General features: G+C 46.9%; 1 protein-coding gene across 1 annotated transcript in view; it reads right to left on the bottom strand.

Moving 5' to 3' along the window:
- Positions 1-21572, bottom strand: part of LACTBL1 (lactamase beta like 1) — a 35990-nt gene that overhangs the window by 6601 nt on the left and 7817 nt on the right. The window contains exons 4-6 of the mRNA XM_074975637.1: positions 15952-16109; positions 4651-4898; positions 1229-1334 (exon numbers count right to left, since the gene is read on the bottom strand). Coding sequence (XP_074831738.1) covers positions 1229-1334; positions 4651-4898; positions 15952-16109 — 512 coding nt within the window. The remainder of the gene's footprint in view (positions 1-1228; positions 1335-4650; positions 4899-15951; positions 16110-21572) is intronic.

The following is a 21572-nucleotide window of genomic DNA, read 5'->3' as shown; positions in this document are numbered from 1 at the left end:
GGGCTCTACTCTGCCTGGCCAGGGTTTCCCTCAGAGTGTCCTGAGCCAATCCCATAACTTCAGGTGGAGTTAAGCAGGTCATTCAAAACCAGGTGTCTGTGCTGTCCATGTGAGGCAGAGCCTGCCAAGCCCAAGGCGAGTTTTTCCAATGATTAATTACCCTCAGTAGCAATCGGCCAAGTTTGTTTGAATTGTGTTTACTGTCAATTTCCAGCCATTGGCTTCTGTTCTCCATTTGTCTCCTAGATTAATGAGGTCTCTGTTATTGGGCAACTTGAATTTTGCCAACTGTTTAAGTGCCTGAATTTGGAAGCTTAGCTTAGAAAACAGGCTCATAACCGAGTGTTTTATTGCAATGGATCTTTATAGATCTTATTAACAATGTGTTGATTTTCATGCCTTTTCTTAAGCCGAGAACTGAATTTTTACTTGGATTGCATCACCAAGACCTCAGCCTGTGCCTTCTCCACTGCAGATGTAAATTGAGTCCTGTTCTTTCTCTCCCAGGATACGGCTGCACTGTTGTTGCTATTTCAGGATACAAATGTATCCTGAAATAGCAACTCTGGGGCTAAACACCCTGGGGCTATTTCAGGCGCGGTATTCCATTTCCGCTAACCCTTGTGGTGAAATAGCCGCTTATTTCTCACGTTGGCACCGTTTGGCTGACAAGTTGCTTTGCGCAAACTGTAAGTGTGTGTGAGTGTAGCTGTAGCCCCAGACACAAAGCAGCCATGGGACATGGGGTTAATGTGAGAGGATGGCTTTGCATCCCTGCTGACTAGGCTACTGCTAGTCGATAAGGCTGACTTCCAGACCGTTCCCTTTGTCTTCTTGCTCTGTAGGTAATGTTGCATGAGTGAATGATGGGTGTGAGGATTTCAAGGCCGGTACTGTAACAGGACAGAGCTGTGTGCGGGTGTTAAAGAGGAGTAAGGATTGCAAGGACAGGAACAAGAAGGAGCTGCCTATAGACAGCCTCAAACCTGGGACCTCAGGAGCTAAGTGCAAGTGCCTCTAAAGTTTGAGCTAAAAGGCTGCTGGCTCCTAGCTAAGGCTGCAGAGGAGGCCCAGTCTTCCTCTGTGTAAGTGGTCTAGGCACCACAGCATGGCACAGTGACACATGCCCAGGTGTGTGGGTTACTCTTGCAGCTCTGGTTCTGACTCACAGAGCAGCTAAGCCTTGCTGTAGTGGCCAAGAGAACTGGAAGTCGCGCATACACCTGACCTGGTTCCTGGGTCAGCTACCAGCACATCATCCTTCAGGAGTGCAAGGGCATCTTGAGTGCTTCCTCTCCACAGCAGACTGGTGGACCGCAGCCTCCTGGGCAGCCCTGTGCAATGGGAACAAGAGGACATAAAGCAGCCAGAGGCATGTAGTGATTTTTGTTTGGGTAACATCAAGATTCTCTCAGTAGGTCTGGTCAATAAGGGACCCTCAGTTTGTATAAATCATCATCAACTCAGTGAAGTTGTGACCCACACACCTCCTGGCTGTGGGTCACTGTTCTCTGTAGCTGCACCTATAAGCCGCATCTACACGTGCCGGCCACTTCGAAGTTGAAATCGACGTAAGGCGGCGAGACGTCGAAGTCACTATCCCCAACAGGAGATGGGAATAACGCCCTACTGCGACGTTGAACGTCGAAGTAGGGCACGTGTAGACGATCCGCGTTCCGTAACATCGAAATAGCGGGGTCCGCCATGGCGGCCATCAGCTGAGGGGTTGAGAGACGCTCTCTCTCCAGCCCCTGCGGGGCTCTATGTTCACCGTGTGCAGCAGCCCTTAGCCCAGGGCTTCTGGCTGCTGCTGCTGCAGCTGGGGATCCATGCTGCATGCACATGGTCTGCAACCAGTTGGCAGCTCTGTGGATCTTGTGCTGTTTAGTGCAAGTGTTCCTGGGAGAGGCCCTTTTCGGGAGCGGCTTGCTGTTGCCCTGGAAGTGCTAGGCCGCCCTGTGACCCTGTCTGCAGCTGTTCCTGGCACTCTTATTTCGATGTGGGCCGCTTTGGTGTGTAGACGCTCCCCTGCAGCACCTACTTCGATGTAGTGCTGCCCAACGTCGACGCTGAACGTCGACGGCACCAGCCCTGGAGGACGTGTAGACGCTATTCATCGAAATAGCTTATTTTGATTTCGCTACATCGAAATAAGCTATTTCAATATACCATCCCCGTGTAGACGCAGCTATGGTGGGAAAGAATTAGTCTTCTCTCTAGTCTTAGCTGAGAGCCCGCTGCCTTTTAGATCAAAGGGCAGAGAGGTCCATGCACAAAGGTCGGCATCTCAGGTGTGGAACTTGTCATGGGCAGAGTCCTCAGTGGTCTCGGGCCTGAGCACAGTTTGGGGAGAACTGATGATGGAGAGTACAAGAAAACGTCCTTGGTTGCATCAAGCACAATGAGTGCCTGCCAAGAGTTGCAGTCCATTAATTCAGAAGGGACCCCAGTGATCAAACAGGCCATAAAATGTTGGCAAAGTGTAATGAAGACCCTGCCTCTTTGTGAGATCAATGCATGTGCCCCTATCTGCCCTAACCTGGGGCAGGTTGTAGGGATCAAGATGGAGGGCAGTTATGGTTAGTCAGGAGCTTGGAATCGAAGCGAGGGTGAGACTCAAGAGCCAAACCAAAGGTCAGAGTTGGTGACGGAGTCAGCGGTAGGCTTCAGAAATAGGGACACGGAGTGAGGAACTGGGAACGGAAGGCAGTCTGGGATAAGGAGCCCAGGCACAAGCAGAGAGGCAGGGCTCAGGCATCCAGCGACGAAGCAGAGACCACGATCACAGCGTGGTCAAGGATCCCTCTTGATCACACTACTTTACATGACTTTTTCTGGCTTAAGCAGAACTTCCCCGCAAATATGGAACATTATGTGTGGGGCCTTTTGCCAGCTAGAGCACCACTGGAATCCTTCTCCCCTCACTCAATGAACTGCTGGGTGGTAGTTGTGATCGGAGGCCTGCAGAGGGTTTTGTAGGTCTGTGTTTTCGGGTTTTGTAGGCTCACAATCTCTTGGCCAGCCAGCCAGCTGCTACTATAGTAGCCAGTCCTTCAACATACTGAGAACCTTTAGAAAAACGCTGAATGCCCTCACCTCTCATTTGGAGTAAGGCCACTCAGCTCCAAAGACTTCCAAACTCAGCCCCCTGTAGGGTCAGGTGCTGGTACATCAGAGCCTCCCGAATTAGCACCACTGACCAGAAGATTCACAGCAAGGTACTAAGTAAGCATAACTGAAAAAGCAAGGTCACGACTCTACACAACATACTGAGTCAATTGCTCCGAGAAGTGTAGTGAAATGGTTTATAGCAGCATTTCAAAGTATAAGGAATACATATGAGCATTTCAATATCACAAAATCTTGGCAGCCTGGCACTTCGCACTGGCACTTCGTCTGCTCAGAGGCGGGAATGGGTTTTGCAGTGTGCAGATCAGAGAGGGGGAGGGCGGTGCAGCTGCTCTGTATGATACTCTGTGATGTAGAAAGTATCCCCAAAGATACACATCATGCGCAACATTGCCGCACTAGCGTTTCCACCCCTCTAGACTGGCTCCATGTGGGCAGCTGGCCGCAGCTTGCTGACAATAAAAACACGCCTAACGGGCTTTGTATTTGCTCTGTGAGGTGTTTTCATCTCCCAGCTTTAAGCCTCTTACATTGGTGGGTTAGCATCATTATCCCCATTTCCCAGGGAGAGCGATGGAGGCGGAAGCACAAGACCTGCCTGCTTCGGAAAGGTCCCAGATTAGGAAAGCCAACCCATTCTGGGTTAATCTGCAAGCTTCTAAAGACACGGCAGAGCCGGGGCACTGGTTGCCAGTGAATGACAGGAATGTGCCTTCCAGACTGCATCCGCCCCTGCCATCTACAGCTACTCTCCTATCAAAGGTACTCGTGTGTCTAACAGCAGCTCAAGAGCCAGCCCGACAGCCAACCCCAGGCTATTAATAGCTCTGGAATCCCAGATCAGCAGGCAGCCCTGCAGCATTTTGATTATAGAAGCTACATGTCTTCAGACAGACAGCGTTTAGCATTTCTCTGCCTTCCAGCGTCATTGCTCAGTGACAGCACTTGGGGCCAAGGGGGAATGTGCGGTGAGAAGAAGCTGCTTTACATTTACAAACCCGCAGACCAAGGATAAGGGGGGGTGAAGTCTCTGCTCTATGGCCTTAGCTAAAAGTAGCTGGCTTTTAGCTCATGTTGTAGCTCATGTGGCTATGTTCCTTAAAGGGGCAGGTTCGTTCCCTCCTGCTGACAATCCAGGTCCATCGGCCTAATACGTTTCCTCATTGATTTTAATTCAGGAGCCCGAATTGCAAAGGAAAATTAAATTGATGGGAAACAGCCAGGAATCCAGCAGCTCCACAGGAATCCACAGGGAAGACCTGCTCATATGGCTTCTCCTAGCTCGCTCAGTGGGAGACAGACCAACTCGGTGCACCTCCTAGTAGCTGGACTGGAAAAAGTCTCTCCTTTGACTTGCCTGCTGGAGGATCCTGGCTTATGTTGGGAGGGGGCTGCTGGCACTGCCTGACACACGCCCAAGGATTTTGGCATTGCTGTGACCTGCTCCCAGTGGGGACAGGGAGTTTTGTGGCTTTAACGGGTGAGTACGGAAGATCTGGGGACCAGGCAGGGTTCTCTCACCTGACAGCTGGCTAGCCATCCTGCGCAGTGTAACAGGCGATGGCTTGAGGGGCAACGACCCCTTCTCCAAGAAGATCAGCCCATCAGCTGTGTATCTGTGTTCCGATTCCTTGAGTCGCCCGAGAGGGTTTTTAATAACGAAGCTCTGGGCGTAGCGTTCCAAAGGGTCATCCAGAGATGTCACCTTCCCTTCCTCCCACAGTCTGTAAAGCATGATGGTTGGGAAGATCTTGGAGATGCTGGCGATCCTGTCAGGGGACAAACAGGCATATGGCTTCACGTCCAGCTTCTAGTCCAGCATTAGCTAGTCCATGGGTCAAGGCCTTTGAGCAGGGCCGTCTGGAGGGGGTGGGTCCAGGGCAACTCTCCCCAGTGCCCCAGGCATGAGACCCTGGGCAACCCCTGTGCCGTGGGCCCAACCCCTTCCCCACTCCACTCCCACCCTGCCCCCCTACCTCCTCCCCAGCCAACCAGCACCAGCAGGTGGGTCACTTCCCCCAGTCCTCGCTCCCCGTACTCACCACATGGCACAAGCGGCAGCCTGTTCCGCTGCGCCCTCCTGGTCCGCTGAGCCCCACTTCTCCAGGGAGGGTCGCAGGGAGCAGAGGTTGTGTCCCACTAACCCAGCAAAGCAGAGCTCAGAGGGCAGGAGGCTGTGGCACAGCAGCGCAAGCTGCTACTTGGGTCTCCCACGTGGTGAGTGAGGGAAGGCTGGGGGCAGTGCCTCCTGCTCCTGCTAATGGCCTAGGTAAACCTCCCCTGCCCCATCCGCAGGACATCTGGGGCACCTGCAAGAGGGGCCCTGAAATCACCAGGCTTGGGGTGGCTGCCCCACCGCCTCCCAGGGACAGGACAGCTCTGCCTTTGAGGCTACTGCGTCACGCCAAACCCTCCCTGAACGAGTCAGCCGATCTGAACAATCCAAGCAGAGGAAGCATTTCAGGGGTGCTCAGCATATCAGATTGCACAAGTAGCTGACTGTCCATCACTTTATTAAATGTAAAACCTACATGAACACAACCACAAGGGACCAACAGTCAGGGAAGATGAAAGTTAAGCTAGAACATATATATTCTGAACCAGTTGCCCATGTGCATCATGATACAACCTTCATTTATGGGAACACAAAGTAGTTCACTAATAATACAATAGAATACAGAATTTTCTACAGCCCTGAAGACACTCGTGTATGTTTGAGTTATTTCACATTCATTTCATTAAAACAGTAACATAAGGTGTATGTACATGGGGAGAGAATACAGTTGTAGGTTCCACATTCATATTTTATTTTTGAATACCAATTGAAACTCTCTAATCTGGAACTCTCTCATCCACCAACATCTGTAATTCAGCATGATTTTAGTTAGCCAGATGACCCCTTATCATGGGTGTGGCCAAGTTTCCCGTGGTTGCATGAAGTTTGTTTACAGTCACCAGTCCTGACTCAGTGTTCCGTGCTGTTACTTAGCTGTAATTTACCCCTAAATGTCTTCAAAGAGTCCAGTAAGCAGTAGAAGTGTTGGTGATGTGTTAGACAATATCAGTCTCCATGGTCTGGCAAATTCTCTCATTTGGCCCTGGGCAGGTCCCAAGGGTACTGGACGAGACAGGTTCTACCTGTCCTCAATTTTGCAGTCCTAACTTCATAGCAATAAATAAGCCCGGGTCTTGCGGAAAAAAATAGCACATGACCATGAAATTAGTCTTTCTTATAATGCATATACAAAAGGAAGCCCAATCACAGTTATATGTGACGCATTAGTGGCGGGTTTAAATATATGAGTTTATGAAAAAGAGGGAGTCCTTGTCAAGAGGAAGGCCAGAGCTGACAAGGTCAGTTCAGTCACGGAGGATATGGACGTTTATCAACAGTTAATGTGGAGTTGTGAACATCAAGAGAGGAGAAATCAGGTCAATCCCGTCAGGGAAGATGTGGCCCATTACCAGTAGCTAATGTGGAAGTGTGACCCTCAAAAGAGGAGAAACTGCTTTTGTAATTGGCTAATCACGCTCAGTCTCTGTTCAAACCTTGACTGATGATGTCAAATTTGCAAATGAATTGCAGCTCTGCAGTTTCTCTTTGGAGTTCACTTTTGAAGTGTTTTTTGTTGCAAGATGGCTACTTTCAAATCTGTTACTGAGTGTCCAGGGAGACTGAAATGTTCCCCTAAAGGTTTTTGCATGTTACCATTCCCAGTGTCTGATTTGTGTCCATTTATTCTTTTACATAGAGACTGTCCAGTCTGGTCAGCGTATATTGCAGTGGGGCATTGCTGGCTGGCTGGAGGCGAGGACTGGCCTGCCACCCTTAAACAAATTCTCATCAGCAGCTGTCGATCACACCACAGTAACTCTAAACCTGGAACGAATCCCTGCAACAAACCTCAGTACCACCTCTGCTCACATATCTACACCAGCGATATCATCACAGGACCTAACCACATCAACCACACCATAAAGAGCTCACACACCTGCACATCTACTAATATAACATATGCCATCATGTGCCAGCAATGCCCCACTGCAATATACATTGGCCAAACTGAACAAAGTAACTAGTGGCAGCCATAGGCCATTTTCTTCCATGTTCACTGGCCAGTCGAGGAGGGTAGAGACACACACCTTGCCAGTGAGTTTCATAGGTATTTGTTGACAGCCAGAAAACAGAAACTCAATTCCTAGGGTCGGGTCCAAGACTCTATTCTGTTTTGCAGAGGTTCCTACACTGCATTCCTCACCATAATGAGCACCTAGGTTCTGGAGAGGAGTGGGCTCTGGTGCTTATATTCGCCTCTTCTACTGAGCCCTCAGTGTGTCTCTGTTGCTCATCTCCTATCTATCCCCTAGTGCTGGCTCCTATTCCCTCCTCCCCTCTGCTCCAATCCAACCTCAGCTTTTGCTCCTTTAACTCTCTTCTTCAACCTACACACCCATCCAGACTCTTGTACCCTTCACTACAGGGGCAGCGGTTGAAGGTGGTGCTTGGGGAGGCAAGTTCCCCATGGTCTGCAACACTGCGCAGTCCCCTCTGTCCCTTCCCACTACCCCACACCCTCTCCACCGTCTCCCTTTTCTGCCTGCTCACCTATTGTAGCCAAATCCCTGAATGTAAGTGTAGCAAACGACATTGGGAAAACACACCTAAAATTTCTTTCTAAAGAAAGTGGAGCTTCTTTTCCACTGCACACCAGAGTGTGAAGTCTGGACATGAAGAAGGTACCTAATTCAAAGCACTAAATTTGGGAATAAAAATGTCATTTACAGGGTTTTTTTTATATATCCTGAAGTTTGTCACAAATTTATTTGCAAAAATTTTATCATAAGGGCAAGTCAGTTGTCCAGCTGAACACAACATTAAATATTATGGAATACATGATGAAGTCCTTCTCTGTTTTACATTTTCTTTATCAGCATTTCTAAGCTGATTTTATGTTGTATGTTAAACCTGCATAAAGTAATCATGTCAGATTATTACATTTCTAAACTTACTGAAACAAAGACATTATTTTAAATTAATCAGTCAGAGCAGTTTACTGGGTTCATAAGAGAGTTCATTGTGTTTGAAAAAGGGAACACTATTTTTTTTGGTATGATTTTCATAACAAGACATATTTATGAAATTTAACTATATGTTTACCTTAAAGTAGATTTCCAAAGATTTTCGGCACATCAAAGGACTTTATACCTAGTAAAGTACTGATTTTAGTGGAGGATATTCTTAACACTCGTTCATCCAATACAAGTAAAAAAGGAAACTCATTTGTCCAGCAATTTGGAAGAAAAGAAATGTTGCCTCTTTAAGGGGCTGAAAGGAGAATAAGGATGGATAGAAGACACAGGAGGACTTTGGAAGCAAGTTTTTGTACTGCAGTAATTAAAATTAAAATGAGTACTTGGCCGTGTCCACATTAGCCTCTTCCTTTCAGAAGGGGCATGGTAATGAGCGAGTTGGGAAGATGCTAATGAGGTGCTTCCATGAATATGCAGCACCCCATTAGCAAAATAGCAGCCGTGCGTGATTCGAAAGTGCCACTGTCAAATCGTGTGCTGCCCGCATAGATGGGGGCATTTCAAAAAGAACCCCCAGACTTTGAAAGCTCCTTCTTCCTAAAACCAAATGGCACTTTCAAATCATGCTTGGCTACCATTATGCTTCTGAGGTGCTGCATATTCATGGCAGCACCTCATTAGCATCTTCCCAGCTTGCTCATTACCATGCCCCTTCCAAAAGGAAGGGGCTAGTGTAGGCGTAGCCCTTTAGACAAGGGTGTTTTCTGAAGAATTAAGAAAATATACGTTTGAAGACCCATGCATGCAAGGCTAAAGCTGAATACCGAGATTGTGCCTCTAAATAGCTGCAAAAGGGTTTTTAGAGATGTGATTTTATAACCTTCAGACACAACCTAATGAAACATTTAACACAAATTTTAAACTAGGGATCTCTAAGCAGACTAATACACACATCTGTTTTTGTCAGTAAATAGGGTTGGCACATGCACATTAAACGGTTTCATTACTACTAAGATGACTCTTTCACAGGTTCAGTAAAAAGCAAGCTGACCTGTAGCACCGTAAAGAACAGCACATTTATTTATTCGGTAATGAACTCATTACTGAATAGATAAAATGCGTAGTCTTTCAGGTGCCACAGAACTGCTTGTTTTTTGTGACTTGACAGCCTAACACCGGCCACCCCCTGAGACGATTCACAGGTCCAGCGTTATGCCAATAGGTCTGGCAAGCCGGGAAGCTTTTCACTTTTGAGTGAACAAATCCACACTGGGTCTCCCAGCTGCTGTAACCACCTGCTGTGGGAGCGCTCAGGCACGGACGGCATAGGGATAGGAAGAGGGGAGAGGCTGAGTGCTAAGATCAGGGGAGGCAATGCCTTCCTTTGCCTCTTATACCTGCTACCCCTGCTTCCCCATCAGTTCATATCTGCTCCGCACCTGCCCCGCTCCCCACCCTTGCCCCGCCAAATTGCCTGTGATCGTCTCCAATGTCCCCCCTCCTCCTTTGCTTCAATCTCCCTCCCCCGGGCCCTGCCTGCTCCCCTCGGCGCATGTCTCCCTCCTCCCAAACAATCTGCTACACCTGCCCAGGTTCCTCCCACCTCCTCTGCTTCTATTTAACTCTGCCTCCTCCTGCTGCCCCATTTTCTTCTGTTCTCCCCAGGCCTGCTGGGGCGGAGCAGGGGGACTCAAGGGCCTGGGTGATTTAAAAGGGCCGAGGAGGGGGGCACCACTGGTGCAGTAGCCATTTTAAATTGCCCTTTTACATCATCCAGGCATGGGCGGTGGGTAGAGCCCTGCTTGGAGGCTATCCCCTGACTGCACTTCTTCCCCCTGGACCCTCTCCCCGTGGCTGCAACTGCAAGATCCCTCCTGCCCCCTCCCTTGGCCAGATCCACATGCATCCTACCCCCCCGGATTGCCCCTCCTCCAGCCAGAGGAGCCCTGGCCCAGTCACAGCTGTGCTTCCCCTCCCCCAGCCAGACCCAGCCTGCTCTGGGGAAAAGCTTCCGGGTGGCTGACGATCACTTACCGCAGGACTGAGTCCAGGGACAGGAGGGGAAACAGCTGCAGCTGGTGCGGACTCCCCCAGGCAGGAGTGGGACACGGCTGCAACCAGCCAGGGTTCCTCTGCTTGAGGGGCTGCATCTAAACTTGCATTACTCTTTTGAAAGTGGTAGGCAAATGAGGGAAATCTAAATGCAAAGTAGGCATAAATTTGCATATTTGGCACCTCATTTGCATATTCTAATTTCAAAAGAGCTTCTTTCAAAAGCCCATGTAGACGCTGCTCTTTCGAAAGTAAACCCCATCTTCGACAGACTCCTTCTTCCCTTTACTCCCATGCCAGACATTAAAAATTAATTGTGATTAATCATAGAATACAGGGAACTCAAGAGGTCAACAAGTCCAGTCCCTCAGATATTTATCCAACCTACCCTTAAATATCTCCAAGGATGGAGGCTCTACAACCACGGCAGGCTATTGATTCCACTGTGTAACTACCCTGACAGGGAGGACGTTTTTCCTAAAGCCCAGCCTAAACCTCCCTTGATGCAATTTAAGCCCATTGTGCCTTCTCCTGTCCTAGGAGAATGATTTTTCCCCCTCCTCCTTGTAACCCCCTTTAGGTACTTGAAAGCTGCTATCGCGTCCTCTGTCAGCCTTCTCTTTTCCAAACTAAACAAACACAAATCTTTTAATCTTCTTCCATAGGTCATATTTTCTAGACCTTAATCAGTTTAGTTCCTCTTCTCTGGATCTTCTCCAAATTCTCCATATTTTTCCTAAAATGTGGGGCCCAGAACTGGACACAATCCTCCAATTGAGGCCCAATCAATGCAGAATAGAGTGGAAGAAATACTTCTTGGGTGTGTCTACACTTGCATTCCTCTTTCAAAAGAGGCATGCAAATGAGGCAAATGAAATGCAAGTGAGGTGTAATTTTGCATATTCCACATGTCATTTGCATGCTCCAATTTCAAAAGGGCTTCTTTCGAAAGAAGAAAGCTAGTGGAGATGCTGCTCTTTCGAAAGTAAACCCATTTTCAAAAGAATCCTTCTGCCCATTAAATAAAGGGAAGGAGGATTCTTTTGAAGATGGGTTTACTTTTGAAAGAGCAGCGTCCACACTGGCTTTCTTCTTTCGAAAGAAGCTCTCTTGAAATTAGAATATGCAAATGAGGTGCCGAATATGCAAACTAATACCTCATTTGCATTTTCAATTCACCTCATTTGCATACCTCTTTCGAAAAAGGAATGCAAGTGTAGACGCACCCCTTGTGCTTTGCTCACAACATTCCTGTTACTGTATCCCAGAATCACGTTTGTTTTCTTTGCAACAGTTCCACACGGTTGACTCATATTTAGCTTGCAATCCACTATGATCCTTAGATCCCTTTCTGCAGTTCTTCTTGCTAGACGGTCCCATTTTGCATGCATGAAACTGACTGTCCGTCCCTCAGTGCAGGACTTTGCCTTTGTCCTTATTGACCATCACCCTGTTTTCCTCAGACCATTTCCCCAGTTTCTCCAGATCTTTCTGAATTCTGGCCCAATCATCCAAAGCACTAGCAAACCCTCCCATCTTGGTATCACCTGCAAATTTGATAAACATAGTCTCTATACCATTATCTAAATCATTTATGAAGATAATGAACAGAACTGGCCCCAGAACTGACCCCTATGGAACCTCACTTGTTATTCCCCTCGAGCCTGAATGTGAACCATTAATAACTACTCTCTGTGAATTGTTATCCAACCAGTTACGCACCCTCCTGATAGTAGCCCCCATTTAGGTTGTAGCTCCCTAGTTTACTGGTAAGAAAGTCACGTGATACTGTAATTTAAGAAAGTCAGTTTAGTAGTTTTGGAGTGATAGGTATTTCAAGTCAGCAATTTCTGGGACCATCCTAACTCAGTTTAGCTCTAGTCAAAACCAGAATACTTCAGAGCCTCAGCTGCTATGAACAGCTGCAGCATTGAACTGCTTTAAAACGAAAGGCAAAAGTTTCAACATACTATGGATTTTCCTTAAACACAGAATTTTAGTGAGATCTACCAAAATATCAAGTTTGAGGAAAATCAATTCAATAGATTTAAAGTTAGAAATATTTAAATATAGCAAAGAAGTTATGAAAACCTGATTCACACATATGTGGAGGGCAGCCTTTGAAGGGTCTTATCTAGCACCTACTGCCCTTGTACTTAAGTGAATGACTAACCTTTCATTGATTTCATAGGGGAAGGACTAGGTCTTTACCGGTTTTGTTTAGTGGGCATACTCAGGATACATTTCCCAACTAGTCATAACTTGCTGAAGGAATGCAATGTTTTCCCCTAGCCAGAAAAAACTTCAACCCTCAGTATGGGTTATGCACAAGCCAAGTTTCACGCATTCGATAGTTATACGGAAAATGATTATTAGTTGTTTTCTGCAGTGGAAAAAAATCTCTTCACTCTGATGTAACTTAAAAACAGCTGGCATTGTCCAAACTTTAAACAAACAAAAAACAAAACAAAACAAAAACATGAAATCCACCTGTTTGCAGAAGGCCGGCTTTAAAAGTTTCATCCCAAGTGAAACAAACTGTCCTGTAGCATCTTTCCCCATAAAAGCTCATTACCTAGTAAATAAAATTGTAGGACACTACAGACTAACAAGAATGCCCTTCTGGGACTACTCACCCCATGTGGTAACGCTTCAATGAGCCAAGAGTATGTTTAATATGGAAAAATAATAGAAGCTGCTGTCTAGCCTTAACTCAAGAGTCTGCAGAACCAGGGGAGAGGGAGAAATAGAGCCCAGCTGGGGACACCTCACCCCCTAACATCCCCTAGATGCACAGTTGTGCAGGGGGATGCCCACACACATACTGGGGGCGTTTTTGGAACCAGATGTTGCCCCATTTTCACATGAACTTTGGAGAGAACTGAAGAAGGAGCCACTTACCCAGCTTTCTACAGCTTAGGCCAGACTTCCACTGCCCTGTGCTGATTAGCTCTTTGCGTCAACTTTTCCCCACAGCCTCTTCATCTTAGTGTCATTCCACATCCATATCTGGTCCTCAACCTCTGCTCACCTGCCCTGCCCCCATCACCTTCTGCCCCTGCCTTTTCTTTCCTTTGAGCTTATCCTATCCAAACTAAACCCACCCCTACAGCCAATAAAGAAATCATGTAATTCACATGACATGTCTCTGTTCCCCCTTTTGGTGAGTGCTGTACTTCTCCACCCTGCTGCATCTGTTTGATTGATCCAGATTGTTAGCAGTTTGGGGGCAGGGACTGCCCACTACGCTGTTTGGGGATTGGCTGGCATAACGGCCCCCATTCTAGGTTGGCTCAGAGGCAAGCCTATAATAATATTAATCACCTCCAAAGCCAAAGAAATGCTTCTGAACAGACTCAGTGCAACAATATGGAACAAACTTCTGCTGGACACTAAAAAACGTGGACTGAACAGAGACATGGGCCTTATGGTTCATTACAACAATTTGCTCACAAGCTACAGACATTCTTAAACAGATGCCTGAGGTACATCCTATGCATCAAATGGCAGATTTGGTCACAGATGAGGAGCTTTGGACCACAGCAGGGCAAGAACCACATGATGTTCAGACCAAGAGAAGACAGTGGGGATAGCTAGGCCACACTCTCAGAAAACCATCATCCAGCACAGTCTGTCAAGCTCTCACATGGAACCCGAAAGGAAAATGAAGAAGAGGAAGAAGGCAAATGTAGTGCCCATCTTTAAAAAAGGAAAGGACAATCCAGGGAACTGCAGACCAGTCAGCTTTACCTCAGTCGCTGGAAAACTCATGAGGGGGGATCCTCAAGGAATCCATTTTGAAGCACTTGGAAAAGGGGAAAGTGTCCAAGAATAGCCAACATGGATTCACCAAGGGCAAGTCGTGCCTGACCAACCTGATTAGCTTCTATGATGAGGTAACTGCCTCTGTGGACATGGGGAAGTCAATGGATGTGATATATCTTGACTTTAACAAAGCTTTTGATAAAGTCTCTCACAACATTCTTGCTCATAAGTTAACGAAGTATGGATTGGATACATGGACAGTAAGGTGGATAGAAAGCTGGCTGGATGGTTGGGCCCAAAGGGTAGTGGTGAATGGCTCAATGTCTAGTTGGTGGTTGGTTTCAAGTGGAGTGCCCCAATGATCGGTTCTAGGGTCAGTACTGTTCAACATTTTTATTAATGACCTGGATGAGGGGGATGGATTGCACCCTCAGCAAATTTGCAGATGACACTAAGATGTGGGGGTCAGGTAGATATATTGGAGGGTAGGGATAAGGTCCAGAGTGACCTGGACAAATTGGAGGATTTGGACAAAAGAAATCTGATGAGGTTCCACAAGGACAAGTGCAGAGTCCTGGACTTGGGACGGAAAAATCCCAAGCACTGTTACAGGCTGGGGATGGACTGGCTAAGTAGCAGTGCAGCAGAAAAGGACCTGGGGATTACAGTGGATGAGAGACTGGATATGAGTCAACAGTGTGCCCTTGTAGCCAGGATGACTAATGGCATATTGAGGTGTATTAGAAGAAGCATTTCCAGCAGATCTAGAGACGTTGTTATTCCCCTCTAGTCAGCACTGAGACCTCATCTGGATTATTGTGTCCAGTTCTGGGCCCCCCAGTACAGAAAGAATGTGGATACACTGGAGTGTGTCCAGCGGAGGGCAACGAAAATGATGGGGGGACTGGAGCACATGACCTATGAGAAGAGGCTGAGGGATTTGGGCTTGCTTAGTTTACAGAAGAGAAGACTGAGGGGTGATTTGATAGCAGCCTTCAAGTTCCTGAAGGGGGCTCCACAGAGGATGAAGAGAGGCTGTTCTCAGTAGTGATGGATGACAGAACAGGAGCAGTGGTCTGAAGTTAGAGAGGGAGAGGTATAGGCTGGATATTAGGAAAAAACTATTTCACCATTCACTGGAATGCTTTACCTAGACAGGTGTTGGAATCTCCATCCGTAGAACTTTTTAAGTCCTGTCTTGGCAAAATCCTGGCTGGATGATTTAGTTAGGGCTGATCCTGCTTCAGACAGGAGGCTGGACTAGATGACCTCCTAAGATCCCTTCCAGCCCTAGGATTCTGATTCTATGAAGACCTCGGACAACGTGGAGAAGATCTACTTAGACTGAAGGACAACTGGGGCACTCCTGGGGTCAGCTAGAATTTTTGTCCCAAGACAGAGGAGAGTGGAGGAGGCTTTTAGATGTCCTATGCTTCACCCGGAGCACAAGGCTTTAAGTGAAGTGACAACAATTTCCAACACACAGCACTGCTGCTAGCCCTTCATTTTAAGTGGTCTCTTACAGCATGCAGAAAACTCTTATGGTGAACGATCTGCTCACCCTGTATTTAGCTCAGACATTCTGGTTAGTGTTCTCAGACCTGAGGATGAGTTCTGTGAGTCTGGAGAGGTCATTTCCACCTGGTCCAAGAAAAGATATTTCCCTACCGCTCTTATCTCTTTTATGTCCTGGGACCAGTAGGACTACAACGCTACACATGATACACTGTTTCATATTAACCGCACCTGATGCACTTAAAAGGTGGACCTGTAATGGCTCTTCCTTTCTTATTGTCCCACGTTTGGAAGAGCTGGGGCATTTTAAGATTTCAAAATCTATTTAAGCAATTTAATTGTTATGTACTGTATACATCCTATGCACTCCCTGCTTGTGGGGGTGTGGTAAGGGAAACAATCTACTAAACCAATAGCTAAATCATACCCTGCTCCTGCTGAGTAAACCTGCAAACCCACCGGTAAATGGTGTATTCATTGGGCATTGCCGAGAAGGGGTCAGAACCATTCTTCTTCCCAAAGTTGCCTGTCCAGAGCACGGTGTCATTGTAGATAACAATGGCAGACATGGCAGGGAGGCCTGGGCTATGGATTTTGTGGCGCAGAAGCATATCCACCTAGGAGAAGATGGGACAGTGGTGAGGAGTTTGAAGGTAAGCACAGGGTAGAACAAAGGCATGAGTCAATACAATAACGCACTCACAGCGAACAATGATAATTACTGTTATTTACTGGTGAGCAACTAGCTCTGCTGTCTTCCCTGCTTGATACATGGTCTGAATGTTCCACGTGCCAAACTGGGTGGTTGTCCTGGGTGAGAGAAGGGTAATCCATGCAAAAGTGAAAGACCTTGGCCAACATGGAGAAGTTCTACTGAGATTCAAGGACAACTGGGGTACTCCTGGGGTCAGCTAGAAGTTTTTCTCTTGAGATAGAGTGAAGTGGAGGAGACTTGTAGATGACCTATGCACCACTTGGAATACAAGGGTGCAAAGAAGAAGAAATAGCTCTGCACTAAGACTAGTTAAACTATTTACAACAAAGCATTTTTCAAGGACCTGCCTCTGAAAATTGAATTTTTCATAAAATGTTATCTTTTGCATTTCCCATCATTTATTTAATGTTTTTGTGCTCTGTGCTCCTGCTTGCTGATTATTGCTTTGTTCCCATCATCTGAGTATCTGCAAACCTCATGTTATCTTAAACAAACATAAAAATTCCCCTAACAATACCTAGTTATGACGTAGCACTTTTCATAGTACACCTCAAAGTGCTTAATAGGCATTCTACCAATGATGTTCAGTCTTCACAAACAGAAGGTCCTAAAGGGGCAGGGATTCAGCTTGGGGATAAGTAAAGAACAGGTCAGAGATCTTCTGTCCAATCCGGATGAATTCAGCTGAAATGAGTCCAATGATATTCACCTGAGAGCAGTGAAGGAATTAGCTGAAGAAATCTCAGAGACATTGGTAATATTTCTGGACTCATGTCTGATAGGAGAGGACTGGCAAAGGGCTAATGTAGTGCCAGGGAACCATAGACCAACCAGGCTGACTTGGACACTTGGCTATCTACTAGCTCGATGTACAAAACATTCAGTCTGGGAATATTTGGAGTATGAAGTATAGTCCTGAGCAACCAGCATGGATTTACAATGAATAAATCATGCCAAACCAGCTTAGTCCTTTTTGGCAGGGCAACTCATTTGGTGGAGAGGGGAAACGCAGTGGACATGAAATACCTGAACGTATTATTCAGCACTAGTAAGGCTACATCTAGTGCATTGCGTCCAGCTCTTGGCCACCCAGTACAGAAAAGATGTGGATGCATTGGAGTGGGTCCAGTAGAGGGCAGCCCAAATGATTAGGGTCTGGAGCATATGACATATGAGGAGAGGTTGAGAGATTTGGGCTTATTTAGTTTGCAGAAGATGAGAATAAGGGGCTATTTGATAGCAGCCTTCAACTTCCTGAAGAGGCGGGGCTCTAAAGAGGATGGAGAGAGGCTTTTCTCAGTGGTGACAGATGGCAGAACAAGGAGCAGTGGTCTGAAGTTTCAGTGTGGGAAGTATAACTTGGATATTAGGAAAAACTATTTTCCCAGGAGGTGGTGAAGCATTGGAATGTGTTACCGAGAGAGCTGTGGAATCTCCATCCCTAGAGGTTGTTAAGTCCTGGCTTGACAAAGTCCTGGCTGGGATGATTTAGTTGGAGTTGATCCTGCTTTAGGCAGTGGGTTGGACTCAATGACCTCCTGAGGTCACTTCAACCCCTAGGAGTCTATGATTCTATGACTTTGGCAAGGCTTTTGATATAGTCCCACCCACGGCCATCCCTAGAGGGGTGCAGGGCTCCATCCCCCTCCACCCAAGTCCCCACACTTGCTCCACTACCAGTCCACTCCTTCCCCAAACCCCCACACCCTTCCTGCACCAATTCCACCCCTTCCCTCAAGCTCCCTTACCCAAGCAACATGGACCAGGACCAATCATAAAATCATAGAATACTAGGACTGGAAGGGAACTTGAGAAGTCATCGAGTCCAGTTCCCTGCCCTCATGGCAGGACCAAATACTATCTAGACCATCCCTGCTAGACATTTCTCTAACCTGTTCTTACATATCTCCAAAGATGGAGATTCCACAACCTCCCTTGGCAATTTATTCCAGGGTTTGACCACCCTGATTGTTAGGAACTTTTTCCTAATGTCCCATCTAAACCTCCTTTGCTGCAGTTTAAGCTCATTGCTTCTTGTTCTACCCTCAAAGGCCAAGAAGAACTAGTTTTCTCCCTCCTCCTTCCGACACCCTTTTAGATACCTGAAAACTACTATCATGTCCCCCCCTCAATCTTCTCTTTTCCAAACTAAACAAGCCCAATTCTTTCAGCCTTTCTTCATAGGTCATATTCTCTAGACTTTTGATCATTCTTGTTGCTCTTTTCTGGACCCTTTCCAATTTCTCCACATCTTTCTTGAAATGCAGTGCCCAGAACTGGACACAATACTACAACCGAGGCCAAACCAGTGGAGAGTAGAGCAGAAGAATAACTCCTCGGGTCTTGCAAACAACACACCTGTTAATACATCCCAGAATCACGTTTGCTTTTTTTGCAACCGCATCACATTAGCTTGTGGTCCACTATAACCCTTAGATCCCTTTCTGCCATATTCCTTCCTAGACAGTCGCTTCCCATTCTGTATGTGTGAAACTGATTGCTCCTTCTTAAGTGGAGCACTTTACATTTGTCTTTATGAAACTTCATCCTATTTACGTCAGACCATTTCTCCAATTTGTCCAGAATTTTGACCCTATCCTCCAAAGCAGTTGCAATCTCTCCCAGCTTGGCATCATCTGCAAACTTAATAAGTGTATTTTCTATGCCAATATCTAAATCGTTGATGAAGATATTGAACGGAACCGGTCCCAAAACAGATGTCTGTGGAAGCCCAGTTTTGCACCCACCTTATAGTAGCCCCATCTAAGTTGTATTTGCCTAGTTTATTGATAAGAATAGCATGTGAGACCATATCAAATGCCTTACTAAAGTCTAGGTACACCACATCCACTGCTTCCTTACCCACAAGGCTCATTATCCTGTCCAATAACAGGGTTGGACCTGCCCCACGCATTCACCAGCAATGATGGGAAGCAGTGAAAACCGGGCCAAACGTACTCCATTCCACTGGCTCCCAGCCATGTTCTTCTGCTTTCCACCATCACCGGTGAGTGTGGGGTTGCTGTCAGTGCCAGGGCCCCTGCTAGTCCTCTGGCTGCCCCAGGCCCCACAGGGCCCCCCCCCCCAGTTCTACTCCCACCTGATAATCTAATAAGTGAGTTGGAGAAATATGGGGACAGAAGAACTACCACTAACTGGCCACAGACTTAGTTAAACAACCACAAAGATCAAATATTAAGAAAATGACATCAGACTGGAGGGTGGTGTCACGTGTGGTTCCAGGGGATCTGCTCTTCATCCAGGGATGTTTAACATCTGAGTGTAGGAACAGACGGGGCGCTGATCAAATCTGCTGATGACTCAAAGCTGTGGCAGTGGCCAACATGTTGGAGGACAGAGTTAAAACTCAGAGAGATCAGGATAAATTGAAGTACTGAGCTATAGAGAACAAACTGCAGTTCCACAATGACAAATGTAAGGTACTTAGGGTAGGAAAAACAAACGTACAAATAAAGAATGGGGGATACCCGGCTTGGCAGCAGCACTGCTGAAAAGGATTTGGGAGTTGTGGTGGCTCACAACATTGACACAAGTCAGCAATGTGACGCTCTTGCAAAAAAAGCAACTACAATTTTCTGTTGCAGGTACAGAGACATAGAGACATGCAGATGGGGAGGTGATAGCACCACTCTGCTCAGGGCTGGTTAGGCCTTTGTTGAAAAGAACTGTGTCCAGTTTTGGTCATCAACATATAGCAAAAACGTAGAGAAACTAGAAAGGATCCAGAGGTGAGTGCACAACATAGATTACCGAAGGGGTGGAACGCAGTCACATGAGCAACATCTGAAGAAACTGGGTATATTTATTTTGGAATAGAGAAGATTATGGGAAGATAAGGCTGCCATAAAATGAGGCAATGGGTTCAAACTACAGCAGAGCAGATTTAGATTAAATGTCAGAAAAACTCCCTAACTGTAAGAATAGCAGGACTGTGGAACTGAGTACCTCATGGCCCCGAAGCACTGAGTGGGCAAGCCATGCAAGCATCTACTCCAGTAGCCCGAAGTGCCTGGCAGCAGGCTGGTCTGAGTCACCCCAGCACAGGGTGAGGGTGCTGGATCCCTCTCCAAAGTGGTGGATGATGAGGTGGAGGTAAAAACAGCCCCCTCCCTGTGTCCCGGGTTCCCCACACAGCAGGTGGGTAGAGGGACCTGAGGTACCTCTGGTCAGGGGTCGGGGCTCAGGGCTGAAGTCCAGCCTGAATAAAAGTTGGGCAGCCACCTGGGAAGCCACAGTGGACATTCCGCCTACTCCCAGTGCAGGGGACCCAAAGAATGACGAGAAGTACCATCTAGCCATGTCCAACCCAAGAAAGAGTTCATGGGAACGTCAGAATTGTCTGTGATATCCTCAGACGAGAACAGAGGGTAGGGAAGAGGAAGGACCAGGGTGGGGACCTGGGGTGGGTTGGTTTTCCTGGGCCCCACATCTCCCTAGGGGTGGCCCTGGGTGGGGCTATGCCAATAGCCTTGCTGAAGTCCAGGCATATATCACGGACAATATCAAGAGCCTCTCTCAGATTCTGGTCAATACCTGATTCTTCAAAGGAAGGTGCAAGAATTCCTGCAGTTGGGCTGTCACACTCCTTGTTGTAGCTTATGACCAAGAGAGCCAATCTTGGAGCAGACTGTCAGAAAGCAGGACAGACCTCCCAAACCTATGGGATGCTTAAAATTAGATTTCACCTACCCAGGAATAAATGTGAACTCCCAAAGTACTACAACGGCCACATAATAGTAGCAGAGAGAAAGCCAGGCTAGTCTATATACTATCAAAGCAAAAAAGCAGTCCAGTAGCACTTTAAAGACTAACAAAATAATTTATTAGGTGATGAGGGTTCGTGGGACAGACCCACTTCTTCAGCTCATAGACAGACCGGAACAGACTCAATATTTAAGGCACAGAGAACCAAAAATAGTAATCAAGGCTGACAAATCAGAAAAATATTATCAAAGTGAGCAAATCAGAGAGTAGAGGGGCAGAAGGTTGGTGGGGAGGAGGCAAGAATTAGATTAAGCCAAGTATGCAAAAGACCCCTATAATGACATAAAACATTCCCATCACGGTTCAAACCACATGTTAATGTGTTGAATTTGAATACAAAAGAGACTTCAGCAGCCTCTCTTTCCAATCTGTTAGTGGCTCTTTTGCATACTTGGCTTAATCTAATTTTTGACTCCCCCCACACCTTCTGCCCCTCTCCGATTTGCTCACCTTGATAATATTTTTCTGATTTGTCAACCTTGATTACTATTTTTGGTTCTCTGTGCCTTAAATATTGAGTCTGTTCCGGTCTGTCTATGAGCTGAAGAAGTGGGTCTGTCCCACGAACCCTCATCACCTA

This window comes from Carettochelys insculpta, chromosome 23, assembly GCF_033958435.1.
Source record: "Carettochelys insculpta isolate YL-2023 chromosome 23, ASM3395843v1, whole genome shotgun sequence".
NCBI lineage: Eukaryota > Metazoa > Chordata > Testudines > Carettochelyidae > Carettochelys > Carettochelys insculpta.
This window is presented reverse-complemented; position numbering and strand designations above follow the sequence as displayed.